The 21,676-nt window shown below is 35.2% G+C and overlaps 3 protein-coding genes and 1 pseudogene across 4 annotated transcripts; all 4 read left to right on the plus strand.

Annotated features, from left to right (window-relative positions):
* Nucleotides 1–8,315: 8,315 nt before the first annotated feature.
* Nucleotides 8,316–9,356, plus strand: LOC125223909 (uncharacterized). Its single transcript, XM_048127253.2, has 3 exons — nucleotides 8,316–8,737; nucleotides 8,828–8,962; nucleotides 9,059–9,356. Exons 1-3 carry the CDS (start codon nucleotides 8,621–8,623, stop codon nucleotides 9,257–9,259), a joined length of 453 nt encoding a protein of 150 aa, XP_047983210.1. The 5' UTR covers nucleotides 8,316–8,620; the 3' UTR covers nucleotides 9,260–9,356.
* A 2,940-nt stretch (nucleotides 9,357–12,296) lies between these two features.
* Nucleotides 12,297–13,408, plus strand: LOC125223754 (uncharacterized). The gene is made up of 3 exons (XM_048127079.2): nucleotides 12,297–12,729; nucleotides 12,806–12,946; nucleotides 13,037–13,408. The coding sequence occupies exons 1-3, from the start codon at nucleotides 12,355–12,357 to the stop codon at nucleotides 13,235–13,237; spliced, it is 717 nt and encodes a 238-aa protein (XP_047983036.1). The 5' UTR covers nucleotides 12,297–12,354; the 3' UTR covers nucleotides 13,238–13,408.
* Nucleotides 13,409–14,990: 1,582 nt separating this feature from the next.
* On the plus strand, nucleotides 14,991–16,630 carry LOC148932836 (uncharacterized; annotated as a pseudogene). The gene is made up of 3 exons (XR_016135841.1): nucleotides 14,991–15,762; nucleotides 15,855–15,992; nucleotides 16,084–16,630. The product of XR_016135841.1 is annotated as an uncharacterized LOC148932836 (transcript).
* Nucleotides 16,631–19,273: 2,643 nt separating this feature from the next.
* Nucleotides 19,274–20,468, plus strand: LOC125223567 (uncharacterized). The gene is made up of 3 exons (XM_048126806.2): nucleotides 19,274–19,728; nucleotides 19,821–19,955; nucleotides 20,049–20,468. Exons 1-3 carry the CDS (start codon nucleotides 19,333–19,335, stop codon nucleotides 20,247–20,249), a joined length of 732 nt encoding a protein of 243 aa, XP_047982763.1. The 5' UTR covers nucleotides 19,274–19,332; the 3' UTR covers nucleotides 20,250–20,468.
* The last annotated feature ends 1,208 nt before the right edge of the window (nucleotides 20,469–21,676 follow it).

Genomic DNA, 21,676 nt, shown 5'->3' on the forward strand with positions numbered 1-21,676 from the left:
CACACACACTTGCACACATATATCCCAAAATTCATCAATTTATTCCCCCTTCACTCAATCTATATGCATGTGGAAACAAGAACACCGATTGATCGGTAGAAGAAGAGGAGATCAATAATTAAAGTACCTTTCCAAAAGAACGAACGGTAGAAATAAGGAATTAGTCTTGATTCTTCAATAATCTCTTGAATTTCACTTGAATTCTTCTCAATTGATGAAGAAATATTGAAGAAAACTTGAAGAAAATATGGAGAGAGTGGGGAGAGAATTTTCGAAAATATTGGGGAGAGTGGGCGCCGGTTTTGTGATCTCTAGGGTTAGGGTTTCTCTCCTATTTATAGAGTCACAAATAATAATATCCCATAATTAAATAAATTAGAGATTTGAGAAGATATGGAGAGATTTGAGGAGATTGGCGTTAACTTGGTTGAGAAACATGGGGATTTCGAAAATTATAGACTATTTAATTAGCCTATAATTTAAATTCAAATATTTCACGGAGTAGAATAATATATCACGGAGCAAGAAAAATAATAATTAAACTCCCCAATTTAATAGGAACTAGGCGTGACTTTTCCAAATCTTCAAGGGAGTTGAATTTCAAATCCTAATTTAATTAGGATATGCAATATTTTCTTAGATATGACAAGATATGGTAGGATATTCTAGCATATTTATATTTATTCATGGAAGAGAATAAATAAGGGATCAAATAAATAAATAATTCCCTCTTCTCCAATAAATGAGATTTTCGAAAATCTCATGGGAAAAATTATAGTGGTGGTTCGAAAATTCCATGTAGGAATTATAGAGTATTTGGACTTTGGATTTAATTTGGATAATTATCCCAAACAAATAATTAAATCCAAGAATAATATTATTTCTTCTCCAATATATGATAGCCGAAAATTTCCACATATTTTAAAAAAATGCTCCTATTCAATTCTCACTCATCCCTTAGGAAAATAATTCACCCACAATATTATTTCTCCGCATCAAAAATTCACACCCAATCAATCATTTCCTTATTTCCTCTCTTTTTCTCAACGCATTGACCTTTCAACGGCCACGTCATATTTTTTCCATCTTTGACTATTCAATAGCCACGTCAACATTTCAACAAGTTGACTATTCAACTCAATCTCCATTCTCATACGCAACTAGGTCACAAAGACACTATGCAATTAATCACTCATCAAATAATCCACATATCATAGCATTTAAGGCATTTAATGCAAACATTTTATAACCCGAAAATTAGGGTTTGAAAAAGTGGGGCGTTACAATAACACTCCCTCCGTCCCACAAAGATTGTCCCATTTTTCCATTTCCGTCCGTCCCACAAAGTTTGTCCCATTTCACTTTTACTATTTTTGGTAGTGAACCGCATATTCCACCAACTCATTCTTACTCACATTTTATTATAAAACTAATATTTTAAAAGTAGGACCCACATCCTATCAACTTTTTCAACTCACTTTTCATTACATTTCTTAAAACCCGTGCCGGATCAAAGTGGGACTATCTTTGTGGGACGGAGGGAGTATATCATATTCACTTTAAAATCCATTTCCACCCTTATCATGTCATATTTATAGTCACAATTGCATTCTCCTCTTTTCATAGCTCATTACCAAATTATTCAACAATTAATCTTATTTTCATATTTTACTTCATAAGTCTTTTAGCACATACTTAATAATAATCTATCAAGACAATAGGTCACAAAATAATCACATTAAAGCACACAAGAGAATTAGACCATTTAAGTGCGGAGCATGCTACTTGGATGACGTTTATTTTCCAAACCTTTCCATTCGACATTCTTCTTTCGCCCATCCATTTTCCTTTCCTTTGCTAACATTTGGGTGTAACTACCTCATATCATTATGACACACATTAATTTATCGAGAAATAATAGTACGATAAGGTAAACTCTTCTCTTTATCCTCATCTAATATCCTAGATGTAGAATAATTCCATGATTCACCAATTAACTTCTAATATAACAATTGCGTTGGAATGATTTCTCATTAACGTTATATATTCATTCAAAAGGCTTTAGAGGTGTAACCTAGTATTTTCAAATATCCTCGGAAGTCTAGTTTACAATGCAATAGGATTCACTTGAAAATTCCCGATGATTTGAGACATATCAACAGTTTTCCCCAAACTACCAAAACCGAACAGTTTCTGGCAACACTATCAAATCAATTATTATAAATACTAAAAGTACTTGTAAATTCTTCATAAATTTCAGACAGTGTCTAGACACCTTATAGTCACTTTAGAAATTGCTTCATCAAATTTACCTCTAGTTCAAGCACTCTGAATAATTCAGATAAAACACAGAAAAAAAATTGGTTGTGTTACGAAGATTATGACAGTTATAGATGTATTTTTATAACAATTTATTGATGTAATAAGTGAATTCCAAAATTCTCCAAAATATTCAAGGCATTACTAGACTCATCAAAGTTGTTTTAAAAATTGTTAAACCAAAGTTTTCACCTTTCTAAACATGCTTAATAATCCAAAATAGGAGACGGCAGAACAGGGAGTTTTATTCTCCTCAAGGTTTTATCTTAAATTAACTCTATCCCAATTCATGTTTAAATCAACTCTTAAATCATTTATTTCATCTATCATGAACATCTAACCACCAAAACCATAAACCCTAATATCAAGTTCATACCATGTCACTTTAACTTTGAATTAAACTATCAAGACATGTTTTACGACGTTAAAACGTTACGTACTCGACAATTTATTGAACATTAAATCACATGATATAGATTTAGTACTATGAAGGTTGAAATTTCCAGATTCTATAACTCTAACATACCCCATCATGCTATAAAAATAGTACGGATAAAGAGCTTACTCAATTTATTAAGGTTTATGCGATCGGACGATCGGTATGATGAAAATCGGGAACGTGGCTAGAAATTGAACCTCACGGTTCCTTTCTCTCTCCAATGAACCGTGAGTTTCTCTCCCAGAATGAGGTTGGGGATGAAGTTTTAAGTATATCAAATAATATCAACTCATCACTTTAATATCAATTGCACAAGTGGCACAATTCCAATTAAACACATTTTGCCTTTCCTATATCTAGAATTTTCCTTTAATTTCAAGGCATATATTGAAGTCCAAACATGTTAAAGATGCTGAAAATTTCTTTCCCTGTGATTTAAACAAGATAATTTATTTTATTTCATGTGCAAAGATGATTTTTCCCTTCGCCCTTCTACCATATTATATTTCTGATTTCTGATTCAACTCCGATTTTCTTCTCATTCTCACCACATTATACTTCTAATACTTACTTCTAATAGTACTTTATTCCTTATAAAAAAATATATAAACCATATTTCATCACCCCTCATTTATTATTTTAATTAATTGGTCATTTTCGTCGTCAAAACAATCACCGAAAACATGATATACATGTTTTACCCTTCTTCTTAGAGGGTCTCCGCGGCGCCCTTCCCACTAGGACTTCCACTAGGAATTCCCACAAAAACTTCCTGCCATGTCATCACTAGTCCTTCCCATTTTACTAGGACTTCTCATTGCACTAGGACTTCCCACTAATACTTCCTGCAATAAAATTAAATTCACAATTATTCAATTTACGGACTTAAATTTACGGAATTAAAATGTCGACACAGAATACGAGAAAATTTGAATACTTCATTAAAAAAATTACATAATACTTAAAAAAAATTACATAATTAAAAAAAAATACATAATACATAAAAATTACATAATCATAAAAAGTCGAGAAATACAACCCTCGGCTCTCACTCCTCCTCGTCCTCATCCCCATCACCCGTGCCGCTGCCGCCTCCGACGTCCCCGCCCCAATCTCGACGCCATAATCATTAATGGGTGGCATTCCTAAATCGCGCCGACATGCATCGACCACACCCTTGCACAGCCTTTTGTACACATGATCGTGTGTGCTAAACCACTTACTCGTACTCTGCATCAGGGTCTTTGTTAGCTGCGCGTGGGCGAGACGGTCGTTATCTTCGCCTTCTGGGGCCTCCGATTCGACCTCGTAGGACCCGCTGCCGCTGCCGCTTCCCCTCGCCATCCGCTACGCAGCCTTTTGCCCCATCGAGCGACGACGACGGCGAGAGTCTGATCGTGGTAGTGGGGCCACTTCCTCGGCTTCGGGGACCTTGTGCGAACCAGCACTGCTGCTATACTCACCGGAAGAATTGATCTTCGTCAGCTTCCAGCCCGAGTCGACACCCACAAAAAGCTTTTGCGAATCCCTGACCACGAGAAAGGCCTCCCATTGGTCAAAATCTTTGATCTTCAAATCTTTGTCGGGGTACTGCGCCAAGGCTCGTTTCCTTACATCATCCTCAGACATGCCGCTGGTTGCCATGCGCATGTTGTTTTGGTAGAGGGCGGCAAAACGACTGAGCTTAGGCCTCAACCGAAGCCACTGTTTCCGACATTGCTCGGTAGTGCGAGGCTTCGCCCCAGACGGTTTGCATATGAGGTAGGCCTCACTAATGCGAAGCCACAATCGGTCAACATACTGGTTCGGCCCGACATAGGGATCCTCTACTACACCGATCCAGGCCTTCGCAAGCGCGACATTTTCCCAAACGGTCCAGATCGTCCTCTTCTCCCGCTCATCCTCCTCCTCCTCTGCCCCCGTGTGCGAGGAAGAGCTCGGAACTTTTCCCTTGCCCCTACCCCCGCCCCTGGCCTTACCCTTGCCTTTGCTCCTAGCCCTTGCAGCAGGCTCCGCCTCATCGGGAGTCTCACATATCGGCGATAGCCCCAACTCCTGCCCCAACTGCTCAAAGGAGAAAGTCTCGATGTCGGCGTACTGAGTCTCCGGAACAGTACTAGGTGAATCATCGGCCAACAAATCTATATATGGGCGATAGACAGATTCCCTAGGCGTCATCGGGCTCCTGTGCTGCATCGACCCACCCACCGCCATATTTGGCGGCGTACCGCCAATCCCCACTGCCCCGGGCATCATCCCACCCACCCCCGCCATATTTGACGGCGTACCGCCCATCCCCACTGCCTCGGGCATCATCCCACCCACCCCCGCCATATTTGCCGGCATACCGCCCATCCCCGCTGCTAGAACATTTGGGGAGTCATCCTCGCCATTTGGGGATTCATCCCTGCCATCTGGGGATTCATCCCCGCAAAGTTTCCCTCCGTTCCGGTGGGAATCGTGGGTGTGTTTCCTCCGCTCGTGGTGGGGGAGTTCCTATTGTACTCCATTGTAGTAGAAATGAAATTTGTAGATTTAGAGAGAGAAACTTGTCAACACAAGTGGTGTGAATGAAATGAAGTTCAACGAGCCCTATTTATAGAGTTTATATATATATATATATAGGGAGATGATCAAAACAAGTATGTGTTTAAATCCAGAAATGCAGCCCAAATCTTGGCCCTAGGATTAGATGATCTAATGGTCAATAATTAACCCAAAACACGGAAGGTCATAATTAAGTAGTTTTAGGTCATATTATAAGATTTGGGTTTATGTCATGTTAAGATCATTTTAGGTCATGCTTTGTTAGCATGACCTAAAAATAAACTAACTATGACCTAAAAATGTCTTACGTATGACCGTGTTCTGCATTTCTGTATTTAAATCTGGTCTTTATAGATCAAAACCCTATATATATATATATATATATATATATATATATATATAAATCGGACGTCCGACCGGGACGTCCGAGTGTCGCCACTACGGCGGACGTTTGCTCGCCCGTGGGGAGGACAGGCGAGCCCAATCCGACGGGCTTATGGGACGGGCGTGGGCGTCCTTCGACGCCACTACGGCGGACGTCCGGTCGGACGTCGACGACATCCTACCGGGACGTCCGCCATTGGAGACGCTCTTAATATAATTTCTTCTAAACTCTCCATTTCCAACCTTATATTATTTTCCAACACTTAATTTTCATTTAATCACTTTCTAATCATATACTTTAATATTTCAATTTATTTCCTTCTCGATTTCGAATTAATATGCGAAAACATCTTACAGATAATTTATACTAGTTTCTAATATCATTTCCATTCTTTATAAGTCATGTACTATTTCAAAATCTCCACTCTCATAACATTTTAATCATATTATTCATTACTACTATTTTCAATATCAAATTATTCGACAAGAGTCTTTATTCTCCGGTTTCCTAATTGGAAAATCAATTTCCGATTAAGGTCATTTCTTTGGGTTGCTACAACTCCCTCCGTCCCACAATAAAAGTCACTCTTATTGGGGAACAGATTTTAGAAATGTAAGAATAGTGAGTTGGAAAAGTTAGTGGAATGTGAGACCTATTTACCATTTATAGTAAAAATAAAGCGTATCCCTAATTGTGGGACAGACCAAAATGGCAAAATGTGACTCTTATTGTGATGAAGTGAGTACAATGCTATTTATATTTTAACATGACCTTAGAGAGTCCTTATTTGATAATTACTATTTGTCCCAACAAAGTTGAGTTATTTAAAAAAAAAATACATGAATTTACCTAGCCACTATTCATACTCTCGTTTTTCAAACCATTGAATCGATCTAACAGATCGGGTTAACATTTTATAAATTGTACTAAAACAGAAAAACCATTTTAAAACGCAAATTTTAAATCTCAATAGTAAGATTAGTATTAACAAGTATACAAATTAAAAATGAGTTCAAATATTAAAAATAAAGAAATATATGAAACTATTTGTCCTCGGTCAATATATTGAAAGTTCACACATTGCACATATTTTTCATTACTTTAATATAGTAATTAATGAAATATAGGAAACTATTCCTCTACTTGAGAATTTCTCCACTTGCAGCACCTTCATGAATTTTGTAATGTCCTCTCTGTATATTCCATTCCAATCAGCCCACCTGCAAGCCAAAGATTCATATTGTTAATACTGTTTAAATTGCAGAAAAGCAAAGCGTCCGAGCTTGTGGAAGTTGTCAAGGCTGCCATGTCGAAGCCCATCTTTCAGCTGTCGTTTTTTACGCTGCTGTGAAAGAAGTTGGGGCAGCTGCTACTAATACTCTCACTGTCCAAGCAATTGTGTACCATCCCTTTAATGCCCCTTGGAAGCTTAGGGAGTGGAGGTTCAAACCAGAGGTGGTTTGAATGTTCCATTTCTTCTACTACTACTTTGTTTTATATCCTATTAATATTAGATACTAGCATGCCTAACTTGGTACAAAGTTCTACTGATTGTGCCTCAATCGAAAATCTCCCCCTTAGGTCTCAAATATTTTGCATGAATTTCATGCATCACCATCAACAAACACACGAGACCAGATCACACATTCCAGAGTGATGACATTGCTTTCTATTAGTTGAGAATGAAAATAGTCTCTTTTATTACGTTACACATGTCAAATAATCAAGTATTCCATCCAAAAATGCATTGTGTTGATTTTTTTTGTGCATGCTTTGTGTGTTGATATACTTATATCATTATATTGGTAACACGAGAATCATAAAAATTACTAGTAGTTTCTAACATGTTGATTTTATTTCTTTGTTGATGTTTTATGCACTATCAATTGAAATTCGAGAGCTTTATACTTGTGTAATTGTTTTAAGAACTTATGATTCTTGATTGGTTTTGGTTATATGCTTTAGAGTGTTATCATTTTAATATAATTATATGACCCTACAACGTTGCAATCAATTGCTAACTAGTCCTTATTTTATAAATACTAGTACTACCAAATTTAGGCAATAAGATTTTAAAGATATAATGGCTTAAAATGATGTCGGTATTAATTTAAAAAATATTATTTTTATTATAAAATGATATCAATGTTATTCCTAATATGGTACTTTTTGTGATTCTCGTAATGTCAACATATAAACAAAAAAAATATCAACACAAATACTGGAGTATGTCAACACAATTATATTAATACTATAATCAAGCAAGTATTAGATTGACATTTTATATAGTTAGGTTGAAATTTAACATCAAATTTTATTATTCAAATATATGCAATTCAATTATAAGAATCCTTATAATATTATCTTTAATTTGATATATATTTTATTAAAAAAGATAATTATATGAATATAAAGTTTTAAGATATTTTTTTAAGAGAGTAAAATGAGCAAGATTTGGCTATCAAGGCCTTTTACAACAGAAGTATGAGGAATTCAATATATGATATATCCGTGACAGAAAGCACGATCATTAAATCCATTATATTTTGACCCCTATATATATATATAGAGAGAGAGAGGGGTTATACACGAGATGAAAACAGAGAGGTATCGTGAAAGCGTATTGTCTTCGATGGCTCTCGTGGGAAACCCTAATTTGTCGATTGTAGAATCATCTTGTGCAATCCCCTAATTTCTCGATTGGAGACCCTAATTTATCGATTGTAGAATCATCGATCGGAGAAACAGCATCCGATTTGGATTTGTGTGGTAAACGAAAAAGAGGTGATGAGATTGAGGAAATCGATGGCCTCATAGCAAAAGAGGCAAAGGCAAAGGAATCGCGGCATGTATTGGAATTCACAGATTTCGATCAGCTGCTGCACCGTTTTAAAGATGAGTTGATCTTCGAAAAGGAAGATTTCGATCTTATGAGAGACTATTGCGAGAGTGACGATGATACTGATATGAAAGAGGAGATGAAAAGAAGTCTCCCCTTCGACAACGAGCCCGTTCTCAAGTACATCAGTCAAGTCCGCAATAGCGGTGTAAGTCCATCAAATCCAAATATTAACATACTAATTGTAGTGAGTATTTAATTTGGAGTTGCTTAGTTTTGAGTAATTGGTATGAATTAGGGTTTTGATGTGGATGTGAAGCTTCCTCGTTGGCTGGAGCTGGGCTGGAATTTCATCCACCTTCCTGTGGCCGAAAATCGTGATGAATTGTATGAGCTAGCAAAGCTTGCGATTGATGAAATCAATGTTGACATGGTATATATGCTATACACATATACTAGTAGTATTTAATGAATGATCAACTATTGGGTTTTGTTTATGATTGAAACAACATTAATGTTTAAATGGCAGAAAAGCAAAACTTTCGAGCTTGTGGAAGTTGTCAAGGCTGTCCAGTCGCGGCCCATCTTTGAGCTGATGTTTTTGACGCTGGCTGTGAAAAGAGTAGAGGCAGAAGAAGCTGCTACTAATAATAATATCACTATCCAAGCAATTGTCTCCGATCCCTTTAATGCCCCAACGGAGCTTAAGGAGTGGAGGTTCAAACCATAGCCGAAGGTTTGATTGTTCCATTCTTCTTCTACTACTATGTGATATGTAATGTTTTAACAACTTCTTGCTAATTCTACTACTCTGTTTATGTTTTCTATCTATGTATCATGTTTAATGTTTCAACAATTCTAGTAATTATTATTATTATTATTATTATTATTATTATTATTATTATTATTATTATTATTATTATTATTATTATTATTATTATTATTATCATCGTCGTCGTCGTCATCATTAGCACTCATGGTGTGAATGTCGTCATCATTAGCACTCATGGTGTGAATAATGTTTTTTACTACTACTTTTATCAACGGAGACAAGCATAATGATGTACTGATCATGTCCACCTTGGTGCAAAGTTTTATAGATTATGCCTCAATCGGGCATCACCATCAATGGACACACGAGGCCAGATCACACATTTCAGAGTATTGCCATTGCTTATATAAGTGGAGAATGAAAATAGAGTCTTTTATTATGCCATGTGTCACACATGTCAAATAATCAAGTATTTTACACAAAAATCCATCATTATGTTGATTTTTTTTGTGCAAGTGTTGATGTGATGATATACTTATGTCATAATGCTGACGTCACGAGAACCACAAAAATTGCTAGTAGTTCCTAACATGTTAACGAATTTATTACTTTGTTCATATTTTGTGCAATATTGATAAAAATTCGGGAGCTATAATCTTGTCCATTATTTTAAGATCTAATGATCCTTAATTAGTTTTGATTATATGCATTAGAGTGTTATCTGCATTTTAATATGACTCTATAGAGTTGCAATCAATTGCTATCTAGGCCTTATTTGATTAATACTTCTACCAAATTTAGGCATTAAGATTTTAAAGATCTAATGGGGTAAAATGATGTCATGTACACTTAATTTAAAAATATTGTTCCATCCTTTCCAAAAAATATGGATATTTGGGACGGCATGAAAATTAATACAAAATTGGTAAAGTAAGAGAAAGATAAAAAGACTAAGGTAATTATAATTTTGTTAGTGGAGAATGAAGCTCACTCTATTAGAGAGAAGGAAGTTACCAAAAATAGAAGTGGGTATTTTTAGGAGACTTTCTCAAATGGAAAATATTCTTATTTAAATGGCACGGGGGGATTATTTTAATATAAAAGGTTATCAACGTTATAATATCCTTATTTAAATGGGACGGAAGATTAAAAGTTATCAATGTTATTCCTTATACATGGTACTTTTGTGATTCTCATATTGTTAATAGTATAAACAAAATATCAACACAATAACTAGAGTATATCATTACAATTATCATCCAAATATATGCATTTTATATTGAGAATCCTTATAATATTATTTTTAATTTAGTATCTATTTTGTAAAAAATAATTAAATTAAAATATTAATTAAATAAATTTAAAGTTTGAAGATATTTTTTAAGAGAGTGAAAGGAACAAGATTTGGCTATGAAGGTCTTTTACAATACAAGTACAAGGAAGTCAATGTATCCGTGACAGAAAAAACAAAGAGCTAGAGGATCGAGAGTTTATACACAAATGAAAAAAAATACAAACTGCTCTTATTATTATTGTTGGCCCTACAAACTTTTTCAATTAATTATTTCATACTATAAAGTATATATCACCAGTATATTATATTATCAGACACTTGATTATTAATAGATAAAAAGGATAAACATAATATTTTATTAGGGATGTCAACCTAATCCGAAATTCGTAAATTGGTTGGAATAGCCCGATAAAATAGCAGGTTATTAGTTTAATTTCTCAACCCGAATATAAAAAAGGGGCTAAACGGCTTAGCCCATTAGGGTTGGCCCAACGGGTTGTAATTTTAATTGAAAATACTAATTTTTTAGAGTTTTTCTTGTATTTTTTTGATTTCATGTGTCATACTTTCTCCAATTTTTATTTCACACCTTTTTACATGGTTCCATACTATCAACTTCTATGTTTCACCTCGATCCACTTTTTCATTCATTATCCGTCATTGCCGCAGGGGCGGAGCTAGCTCATTGCTAGAAGGGGCAAATGTATCACCTCAATTTTCCTCATGTATATTTATATAACATAGTATGTAATAAAGTTCATCTACGTAAATTTATTCACTAAGCATCCCTCCTAAACATCCCTCTTAAACATTCCTCTCATCTATGTAAATTTATTCACTAAGCATCCCTCCTAAACATCCCTGTTAAACATTCCTCTCAACATAATTTTCTAGCTTGGCCTTTGATCACTGGCAATCAAGATATATTTTAATGAGATGAACACCAGTTTTATTTTAAATTGATTGTTTTAATTTTAATATATCTTTGTTTGTATTATAGTGCATCAAAATGAAAGACTCATCTCCAACTATTATTAATAAAAGTCATGAAAATTTAAAAATATTATGTGATTTTAAAATATCTGATTTAGGATTAAAAGTATAGAAAAATATCTAAAATTTAGGATTAATTTATTAAGGAAAATTCTGATTGCATGAGTTTATATTGAAAAGCTTTTTTGCCTGCATAACCCGAAGGGTTAGACCGAAATCTGATGGAATAGAGCTAACCCAGAAAATTCATAACTTGAATAATCCGCGCACGGCCAAACCTAAAAAGGTTAGTCCTATTCACATCACTAGATATTTATATGATTTCAGAAAATCACATAGTAGGAGTAATATTATAAGTTGATGGTTTTGAATAGCTTGATTTGATATATGAAATTAATATAATTCGAATTTGGTATTTCCTCCGTCCCAGAGAAGTTGGCACACTTTCCTTTTTAGTTTGTCCCATAAAAGATGTCACATTTTCCTTTTCGAAAAAAATTCTATCTCACATGAATATACAAATTATATTTTCTCTCTCCATTTAACACACAAAACAAAATCTCCTAAATTCCCGTGCCATTTTCAAAATATGCCAACTTCTCTGGGACGGAGGGAGTATTTGTTAATTTAAGGGAGTCGGTGGCCCATCATTCAGCCCAACTTTTTTTCTTTTTAAATTCTCCAGTACTATTTATTTAGAGGAGAGGATATATTATATAAACACGAGAGGGAAACAGAGAGGTGTCTTGAAATCGTATTATCTTCGATGGGAAACCCTAATTCCCCGATTGGAGAAACAACTTCCGTGCAATCGCCTAATTTGTCGATTGGGGAAACAGCATCCGATTTGGATTTGTGTGGCAAACGAAAAAGAGGTAATGAGATTCAGGAAACCGATGGCGCCATAGCAAAAGAGGCAAAGGCAAAGGAATCGCGGCAGGTATCGGAATTCACAGATTTCGGTGACCTAGTGCGTTTTTTCAAAAGTAAGATGATCTTCGAAAAGGAAGATTTCGATTTTTTGAGAGATTATTGCGACAGTGATTTTGATGATGATGACGTATTAGAGGAGAAGAAACAAAGTGTTCCCTTCGACAAGGGGCCCGTTCTCAAATACATCAGCCAAGTCCGCAATAGCGGTGTAAGTCCATCCAATCCAAATATATTAATTTCTTTTAATTTAGTTTTGACTGAAATTGATTGTTGTGAAATGCTAGGGTTTTGATGTGGATGTGAAGCTCCCTCGTTGGCTGGATCTGGGCTGGTTTTTCATCCACCTTCCTCTGTGTGATCCTGAACATCATGATTATGTGTGTGAGCGAACAAAGCTTGCAATTGATGAAATCAATATTGACATGGTATGCTAGTACTAGTATTTAATGATGATTGAGATCAAATATTGGGTTTTGTTTATATATGATTGAAACATTAATGTTCAAATTATGCAGAAAAGCAAAACTTTTGAGCTTGTGAAAATTGTCAATGCTGTAATGACGCGGTCCGCCGAATCTCTGATGCTTTTGACTCTGGCTGTGAAAAAAGTTGTGGCAGCTGAAGAAGATACTACTGATGCTATCACTATTCAAGCAATTGTCCATGATCCCTTTTATGCCCCTTGGGAGCTTAAGGAGTGGAGGGTTAAACCATAGCTCAAGGTTTGATTGCTCCAGTTCTTCTACTATGTTATATAGTCATGTTTTAACAAGTTCTTGCTACTTCTACTACTCTGTTTATGTTTTCCATCTACGTAACATATTTAATGTTTGAACAATTCTACTTATTATCAGTATTTGAGCTCATCCTGAGAATTGTATTGGTTATGTGCTCATAATCTTCTTCCTGACTCCTCCACAACCTCTTCTATATATAACTTATTTATACATGATGCGTTGTGTTTTTTGCATCTTGTGTGCATTCTACTTGCATCTTGGGTGCATTCTACTTGGGTTTTGGTGATTTCATATTTTGTTATTTTTGAGACAATATTGGTGAAGTAGATAAAACCCGTGTATTTGTATTGAAATTCCTCATTAATTTATGGGAACTCCGTTATGTCCATCGGTATTGTCATTTACGTACTTGACTATAACATTGAATGAGTTCATTATAATGTATTAGCAAGTTAACTTATTCTAATAAGTTCAATTGTACAAACAATCTTATATAAGCTGTCTAAAATAAGCTTAGTCAAGCACCCTCTTAGTCATCAAATTATGTGCATGTCAGGTCATATGGTAAACTCCTAGCTGCAATCAAAGTCACTGCATTGAGACCATGAGTCTGATGCAAAAAAAAAAAAAAAAAAAAATTGAATAGGACAGGGTTCAGTTACCTTTGCCTCTTACATGTCTTGCCCATGTTGAAACCAAACCCCCAAGGATCTCCATTACCATCGAGCACAAATATTGCAAAACAAAGTGTAGAGCAGGCAGGGTTACAACAATAATCCACTCCCGGATCGTTTCTTCCAATCAGTTAATTGCACACACAACAAATAGAAAGTGAGCCTGAAACCTAAACGGGTTAGTCCTATTCACATCACTAGATATTTATATTATTTCAGAAAAGCATTGGAGTAATATAAGCTTGATATATGAAATTAATATAATTTGAATTTGGTATTTGTTGATTTAAGGGAGTCGGTGGCCCAATCATTCAGCCCATTGAGAGAATTCGGAATAAGGGATCAATTCCGCTGACCTTTCGAAATGAAGGATTAATTTCGCTGGCCTTTCGTAATTTGGGATCGTGACATGCGTATTTTTCAGAATAAGGAATTTCTAATTTTTTCTCTTTTTTCTATTCTATTTTAATATTATTTCCCTCCGATCATTTATCGATGACCTAAATCACCCCTCTCAAATATTTTACTCCTAATTTCTACAAAATCACCGACCTTAATCACCCCCCTCTCCGTCCGCTCCATCTCCCTTATCACGTCCTCATCTGGCAGTTGACGGCCTAGATGGTGCAGGTGTAGGTGGCGGCGCCGAGGTGGGTGGTGTTATAAGCAAAAGTAGTATTTTGAGCAACTACTTACTCCAATTGCTGAGCACCGTAATAATCAAAGTTTGGAAGAAAGCTAAAGGAAAGGAATATGCACTTGATTGGAAAGTTTTCTGATGTCCTCTATTAAAGTTACATAAACTAATTTATAGAAACGTACTGGGAAACTACCAACTACTACTAAACAAGAGAACTACCCACTAATATGCATAATTGACAGAAACTACTTCAAACATAATCCTTCAAGTATGATGGTGTGCGAGTGGAGCGGTTGGAGCGATGAGTGGTAGTCTGGTTTTGGGTGGTTACATCAGTCGTGGGTGGAGTTGTATCAGGTGGTGTCGGCAGGGGAGTCGCGGCGGTCGAGGGCGGAGGGGGAGGGGATGGAGATGGGGAGGGTGAAGAGGATGAGGAAGGTGATCCAGCCAAGGATTCGTTTCCAGCTGAGCATTTATTTTGCTGGCCGTGTTTGTAAATGACAGGAAACTGTGTCGGTGATTTTGTAGAAATTAGGAGTAAAATATTTGAGAGGGGTGATTTAGGCAATTGATAAATGATTGGAGGGAAATAATATTAAAATAGAATAGAAAAAATTGAAAAAATTAGAAATCCCTTATTCTGAAAAATACGCATGCCACGATCCCAAATTACAAAAGGCCAGCGAAATTAATCCCTCATTTCGAAAGGTCAGCGGAATTGATCCCTTATTCCGAATTCTCTCATTATTTTTTTGTCGCTATATATATATATGTAGCGCGAGAGAGGTCAGAGGAGTGTATATTTATCTTCGATGGCTCTCGTGGGAAACCCTACTTTCTCGATTGGAGAAACAACTTCCGTGCAATCGCCTAATTTGTCGATTGGAGAAACAGCATCCGATTTGGATTCGTGTGGCAAACGAAAAAGAGGTAATGAGATTCAGGAAATCAATGCCGCGATGGCAAAGACAAAGGCGAAGGAATCGCGGATGGTATCGGAATTCACAGATTTCAGTGATCTACTGCGTCGTTTCAAAAATAAGATGATCTTCGAAGATGAAGATTTCGATCTTATGAGAGATTACTGCGACAGTGATGAAGATTATGATATGAAAGAGGAGATGAAAAGAAGTCTTCCATTCGACAAGGGGCCAGTTGTTGAATACATCAATCAAGTCCGCAATAGCGGTGTAAGTCCATCCAATCCAAATATTATCATTCTAATTGCAATAGTATTTAATTTGGAGTTGCATAGTTTTGAGTAATTGGTATGATATTTTAGGGTTTTGATGTGGATGTGAAGCTTCCTCGTTGGCTAGATGTGGGCTGGGATTTCATCCACCTTCCTATCACTGAATCTCGTCGTGATTATTTGTATGAGCGAGCAAACCTTGCGATTAATGAAATCAATGTTGACATGGTATGCTATACATATATGCTAGTAATATTTAATGATTGAGATCAAATATTGGGTTTTGTTTATGATTGAAAAATTGATGTTTAAATTGCAGAAAAGCAAAGCTTTCGAGCTTGTGGAAGTTGTCAAGGCTGTCATGTCGAAGCCCATCTTTCAGCTGTCGTTTTTTACGCTGCTGTGAAAGAAGTTGGGGCAGCTGCTACTAATACTCTCACTGTCCAAGCAATTGTGTACCATCCCTTTAATGCCCCTTGGAAGCTTAGGGAGTGGAGGTTCAAACCAGAGGTGGTTTGAATGTTCCATTTCTTCTACTACTACTTTGTTTTATATCCTACTAATATTAGATACTACTAGTTTATAACATTCCCCGTCAAGTTGAAGCGTATATATTGATCATGTCTAACTTGGTACAAAGTTCTACAGATTACGCCGCCTCAATCGAAAATCTCCCCCTTACGTCTAAAAAATTTTGCATGAATTTCATGCATCACCCTCAACGAACACACGAGGCCAGATCACACATTCCAGAGTGATGACATTGCTTTCGAGAATGAAAATAGTCTTTTATTATGTCATGTGTCACACATGTCAAATAATCAAGTATTCCATTCAAAAATCCGTTGTGTTGATTTTTTTTTGCATACGTTGTGTGTTGATATACTTATATCATTATGTTAGCTACACGAGAATCATAAAAATTACTAGTAGTTTCTAACATGTTGACGATTTTATTCATTTGTTGATATTTTATTCCCTATCAATTGAAATTCGAGAGCTTTATACTTGTGTAATTATTTTAAGATCTTATGATTCTTGATTGGTTTTGGTTGTATGCTTTAGAGTGTTATCATTTTAATATGATTATATGACCCTACAACGTTGCAATCAATTGCTAACTAGGCCTTATTTTATAAATACTAGTACTACCAAATTTAGGCAATAAGATTTTAAAGATATAATGGCTTAAAATGATGTTAGTATCAATTTAAAAAATATTATTTTAATATAAAAGGGTATCAATGTTATTCCTTATATGGTACTTTTTGTGATTCTCGTAATGTCAACATAGTATAAACAAAATATCAACACAAATACTAGAGTATGTCAACACAATTATTTCAATATTATAATCGAGCACGTATTAGATTCGCATTTCACGTAGTTAGGTTGAAATTTAACATCAAAATTTTTTTATTCAAATATATGCATTCAATTATGAGAATCTTTATAATATTATCTTTAATTTGGTATATTTTTTTATTTTAAAAAATAATTATATGAATTTAAAATTTTAAGATATTTTTTAAGAGAGTAAAATGAGCAAGATTTGGCTACCAAGGCCTTTTATAATAGAAGTACGAGGAACTCAATATATGATATATTTTTGACAGAAAGCACAAAGAGCTATAGAGAATCAAGACTTTATACAGTTTTGTGGATTACTAGTACATGGCTTTAATATTATATACACAAATGAAAAAAAAAATACAAAGTGTACTTGTTGTTAATGTTGACCAAATAAACTTTTTCAAAATTAATAGTTTCATACTACTATAAAACACTAGGATATTATATCAGACACTTTATTATTCTTATTATTTAATAGATAAAAAGGATAAACATAATATATATAGGGATATCAATCTAATTTGAAATATGTGGGTCGGTCCGAATGGCCCGATAAAATTAGCAGGTTACGGCTTTAATTTCATCACTCGAAATACAGAAACGGATTAAACGACTTAACCCATTAGGGTTGGCTATTAAACGGGTTGACCCAACAGGTTATAATTTTTAATTGAAAATACTATTTTTTTTTTGTTTTTATTGTATTTTTGAATTTCGATGTCAGATTTTACTAGTCTTTCTCCAATCTCCATTTTAGATCTATATACATGATTCTACACTACCAACTTCAATGTTTTACCTCAATCCACTTTTCCATCATCCCAACATTCTATCATCCGTAATCGCTAGCAGGGACAGAGCTAGCTCATTGCTAAAGGTGCAAATACCCCACCTTATTTTTCCTCATGTACATGTATATATATAACATATACTCCCTCCGTCCCATAAAAGTTGAGTCGTATTCCTTTTTAGTCCGTCCCAACAAAGTTGAGTCATTTCCTTTTTTAACAAAAGACAAAACATCTAATCAGTATTACTTTATTCCATCATTTACTTTACTCTCTCTTATTTTCCTACTTTTTTCATCTCTCCTATTTATTTAATATAAATTCTTAATCTCCGTGCCCAAAAGTTTTGTCTCAACTTTTATGGGACGGAGGGAGTATGAAATTCATCTATATATATTTATTCAGTGAATATCCCTCCTCAACTTCTTATGGCTTCCTCACAGTCAATAAGATAAAATTGATATTAATTAACCATCAAAATTCTACTCCCTCGGTTTCATAAAAATTTGAATATTTGAAATGATATGAAATTAATATAAAATTGATAAAGTCAAAGAGAGAGAAAATGATAGTTAAAGTATTGTTAGTGGATAATGGGACTCTTATATTATTAGTGTTTAAAGGGTTGTAATGGTGAGCCATGATGTAAGTCCTAAATAAATTGATGTATATGTGTAATGATTTGGGGACAACTTTTCATAAATGGAAATGTCAATATTTTTATGGGACAGACGAAAATGAAAAGTGCACATATTTTTATAAGACGGAGGAGTAATATCGTTATAACAATGATTATGAATAATGTCAAAATAATGACTCGAATACAAGCTTCCGTTCAAATTGATAGCTCTAATTTTAATATATTTTTGTTTATACTATTATGGTAGATCAAAATGAAAGACTCATCTCCAAAATTTATTGGTGAAAATAATGAAAATTTGAAGATATTACATCTGATTCTAAAACTAAATATAGAAAAATATCTAAAATTTAGGATCAATTTACATGGGGAAATTTTGATTGCATGAGCTTGTGTTCGAATGCTTTTTGGCCCGAATAATCTGAAGGGTTAGATCGAAATCCGGTGGATTAGAGTTAACCCAAAAAAATCATAATCCAAATAGCTCGACAATCTAAATGAGTTGTCCCGAACCTGAATGGGTTAGTCGGATCGACATTACTAAATATTTATATTGTTTCAGAAAATAACGTAGTAGGAGTAATAATATAAGTTGATGGTTTTGAATTGCTTGATAGTAAATGAAATTGATATAATTCGAATTTGGTATTTAGTGATATAAGGGAGTCGGTGGCCCAATCATTCAGCCCATTATTTTTTATCGCTATATATGTATAGCGATAGAGAGGAGTAAATATTTATACACGAGAGGAAAACAGAGAGGGGTCGTGAAATCGTATTATCTTCGATGGCTCTCGTGGGAAGCCCTAATTTCTCGATTGGAGAAACAACTTCTGTGCAATCGCCTAATTTCTCGATTGGGGAAACAGCTTCCGATATAGATTTGTGTGGGAAACGAAAAAGAGGTAATGAGATTCAGGAAAGCGATGCCTCCATGGCAAAGGAGGCAAAGGCAAAGGAGGCAAAGGCAAAGGAAACGCGGATGGTATCGGATTTCACAGATTTCAATGATCTACTGCGTCGTTTCAAAAATAAGATGATCTTCGAAAATGAAGATTTCGATCTTATGAGAGATTACTGCGACAGTGATGAAGATTATGATATGAAAGAGGAGATGAAAAGAAGTCTTCCATTCGACAAGGGGCCAGTTGTTGAATACATCAATCAAGTCCGCAATAGCGGTGTAAGTCCATCCAATCCAAATATTATCATTCTAATTGCAATAGTATTTAATTTGGAGTTGCATAGTTTTGAGTAATTGGTATGATATTTTAGGGTTTTGATGTGGATGTGAAGCTTCCTCGTTGGCTAGATGTGGGCTGGGATTTCATCAACCTTCCTGTGGCCGAATCTCGTGATGAAGTGTATGAGCGAGCAAAGCTTGCTATTGATGAAATCAATGTTGACATGGTATGCTATACATATATGCTAGTACTAGTATTTAATGATTGATCAAATATTGTGGTTTTGTTTATGATTGAAACATTAATGTTTAAATTGCAGAAAAGCAAAGCTTTCGAGCTTGTGGAAGTTGTCAAGGCTGTCATGTCGAAGCTCATCTTTCAGCTGTCGTTTTTGACGCTGGCTGTGAAAGAAGTTGGGGCAGCTGCAACTAATACTCTCACTGTCCAAGCAATTGTGTACCATCCCTTTAATGCCCCTTGGAAGCTTAGGGAGTGGAGGTTCAAACCAGAGGTGGTTTGAATGTTCCATTTCTTCTACTACTACTTTGTTTTATATCCTACTAATATTAGATACTGCTATGTGACATGTCATGTTTTAACAAGTTCTTGCTACTCTGTTTATGTCTTCCATCTATGTATCATATATTTAATGTTTGAACAATTCTAATTATTATCAGTATTTGGACTCATCCTATTCTTCCCCTTCTTAATGGAGAGAATTGGATTTGTTTTGTTGTCATACCTTTCTTTTATTTATAACTTATTTTCGTTTTTGCATCTTGTATTCGTTCAACTTGAGTTTTGGTGATTTCATATTTTGGGATTTTTGAGTTCATATGAGAATTTTCTGGTAAAGAAGTCTTGCAGGCTTGGTACTCAGAACAAACATCAAGCAACCTGCCTCTTAAGTCCTGCATAGCTTCATGATACTCACTCGACAAATCTGTTTGAAGTAACTGTGAAGAAACCACTCTCCTACATACACTGTTGTACAATTTGACTAAAACGCGGGACACACCGAATTGTGCACCAAGTACAACCCATTCATACCTCTCTTTATGAAATACTAAAAATGTTTCTAAGTTTCTCTCTTTAAATAAGTCTAAGTAGGCGAATATAACCTATTGTCCACAGATTTATCTTTTTCGATATATCATTCGACAATATGTTTAACTTTGAACATTCCTCTCCACTTAGCCCCAGCTCCTCCCCAATACAAGCCACCGAACCATCACTGTTTTTCAAGGGCAATGGAACATCTAGTGTTACAACATTTCCTCCACCGTCAAGATCATTCTTGCTCAAAGGTTGAACCAACACAGCCGAATATTTAAGAAGAGAATTCAAGTAGTGTAATAGAATGCTTCCTTTAACTAAATTCCCTTCGAATTTTCCTCCCAGACCCCCAACCGTAGATCCATCCCATGACCATATAAGGGATTTCCACAACCAGCTAATGGTGCAAGAAGTAATCTTAGACACTGGCCTTTCATCAAAACAACAGAAAGAGGACCATTGATAAGCTGAAGTGGATCAATAATGTACATGTTTCATCCAAGCTGGCTAGTGTAGGTGGCAGGGGAGCGGGGAGCAGGTGAATCTGAGATGAGTATAAAAGAGAGGGACCACCACCTCTTGATGAATGCGAGTTGTATGATTGCTCATGGGCTAGGATTCTGGATCCAAAGCATTCCCATTTTATCTTCGTATTAAGTGTTGCTATGTTAATTTCGTACGTTCATCATGAATATAGTTCTTATTGGTTCATATATTGTTGTTTTGTGTTGATTGTGTGTTTGATCTTGTTGTGTTATTCTAATTAATTCTTAGCATTGGACTCAAATCTTAATTTATTGATAAATCACACTCCCGGTGTAATTAATGCCGAGTAGTTAAATACCTTGGTTTATTTATGTGAACAAATCTATTTGACATACAATATAAATG

The sequence above is a fragment of the Salvia hispanica genome, chromosome 2 (genome assembly GCF_029641045.1).
Source record: "Salvia hispanica isolate PSC_SH4W2 chromosome 2, Shi_PSC_v1, whole genome shotgun sequence".
Lineage (NCBI taxonomy): Eukaryota > Viridiplantae > Streptophyta > Magnoliopsida > Lamiales > Lamiaceae > Salvia > Salvia hispanica.

Excerpts from the sequence above, each read along its gene's own strand:
- LOC125223909 (XM_048127253.2), top strand. The coding sequence starts at position 8,621 with ATGAGAGACTATTGCGAGAGTGACGATGATACTGATATGAAAGAGGAG. Across the intron at positions 8,738-8,827 it reads GTCAAGTCCGCAATAGCGGT|GGTTTTGATGTGGATGTGAA; the intron begins GTAAGTCCATCA and ends GGTATGAATTAG. Across the intron at positions 8,963-9,058 it reads ATGAAATCAATGTTGACATG|AAAAGCAAAACTTTCGAGCT; the intron begins GTATATATGCTA and ends TTTAAATGGCAG.
- LOC125223754 (XM_048127079.2), top strand. The coding sequence starts at position 12,355 with ATGGGAAACCCTAATTCCCCGATTGGAGAAACAACTTCCGTGCAATCG. Across the intron at positions 12,730-12,805 it reads GCCAAGTCCGCAATAGCGGT|GGTTTTGATGTGGATGTGAA; the intron begins GTAAGTCCATCC and ends GTGAAATGCTAG. Across the intron at positions 12,947-13,036 it reads ATGAAATCAATATTGACATG|AAAAGCAAAACTTTTGAGCT; the intron begins GTATGCTAGTAC and ends CAAATTATGCAG.
- LOC125223567 (XM_048126806.2), top strand. The coding sequence starts at position 19,333 with ATGGCTCTCGTGGGAAGCCCTAATTTCTCGATTGGAGAAACAACTTCT. Across the intron at positions 19,729-19,820 it reads ATCAAGTCCGCAATAGCGGT|GGTTTTGATGTGGATGTGAA; the intron begins GTAAGTCCATCC and ends ATGATATTTTAG. Across the intron at positions 19,956-20,048 it reads ATGAAATCAATGTTGACATG|AAAAGCAAAGCTTTCGAGCT; the intron begins GTATGCTATACA and ends TTTAAATTGCAG.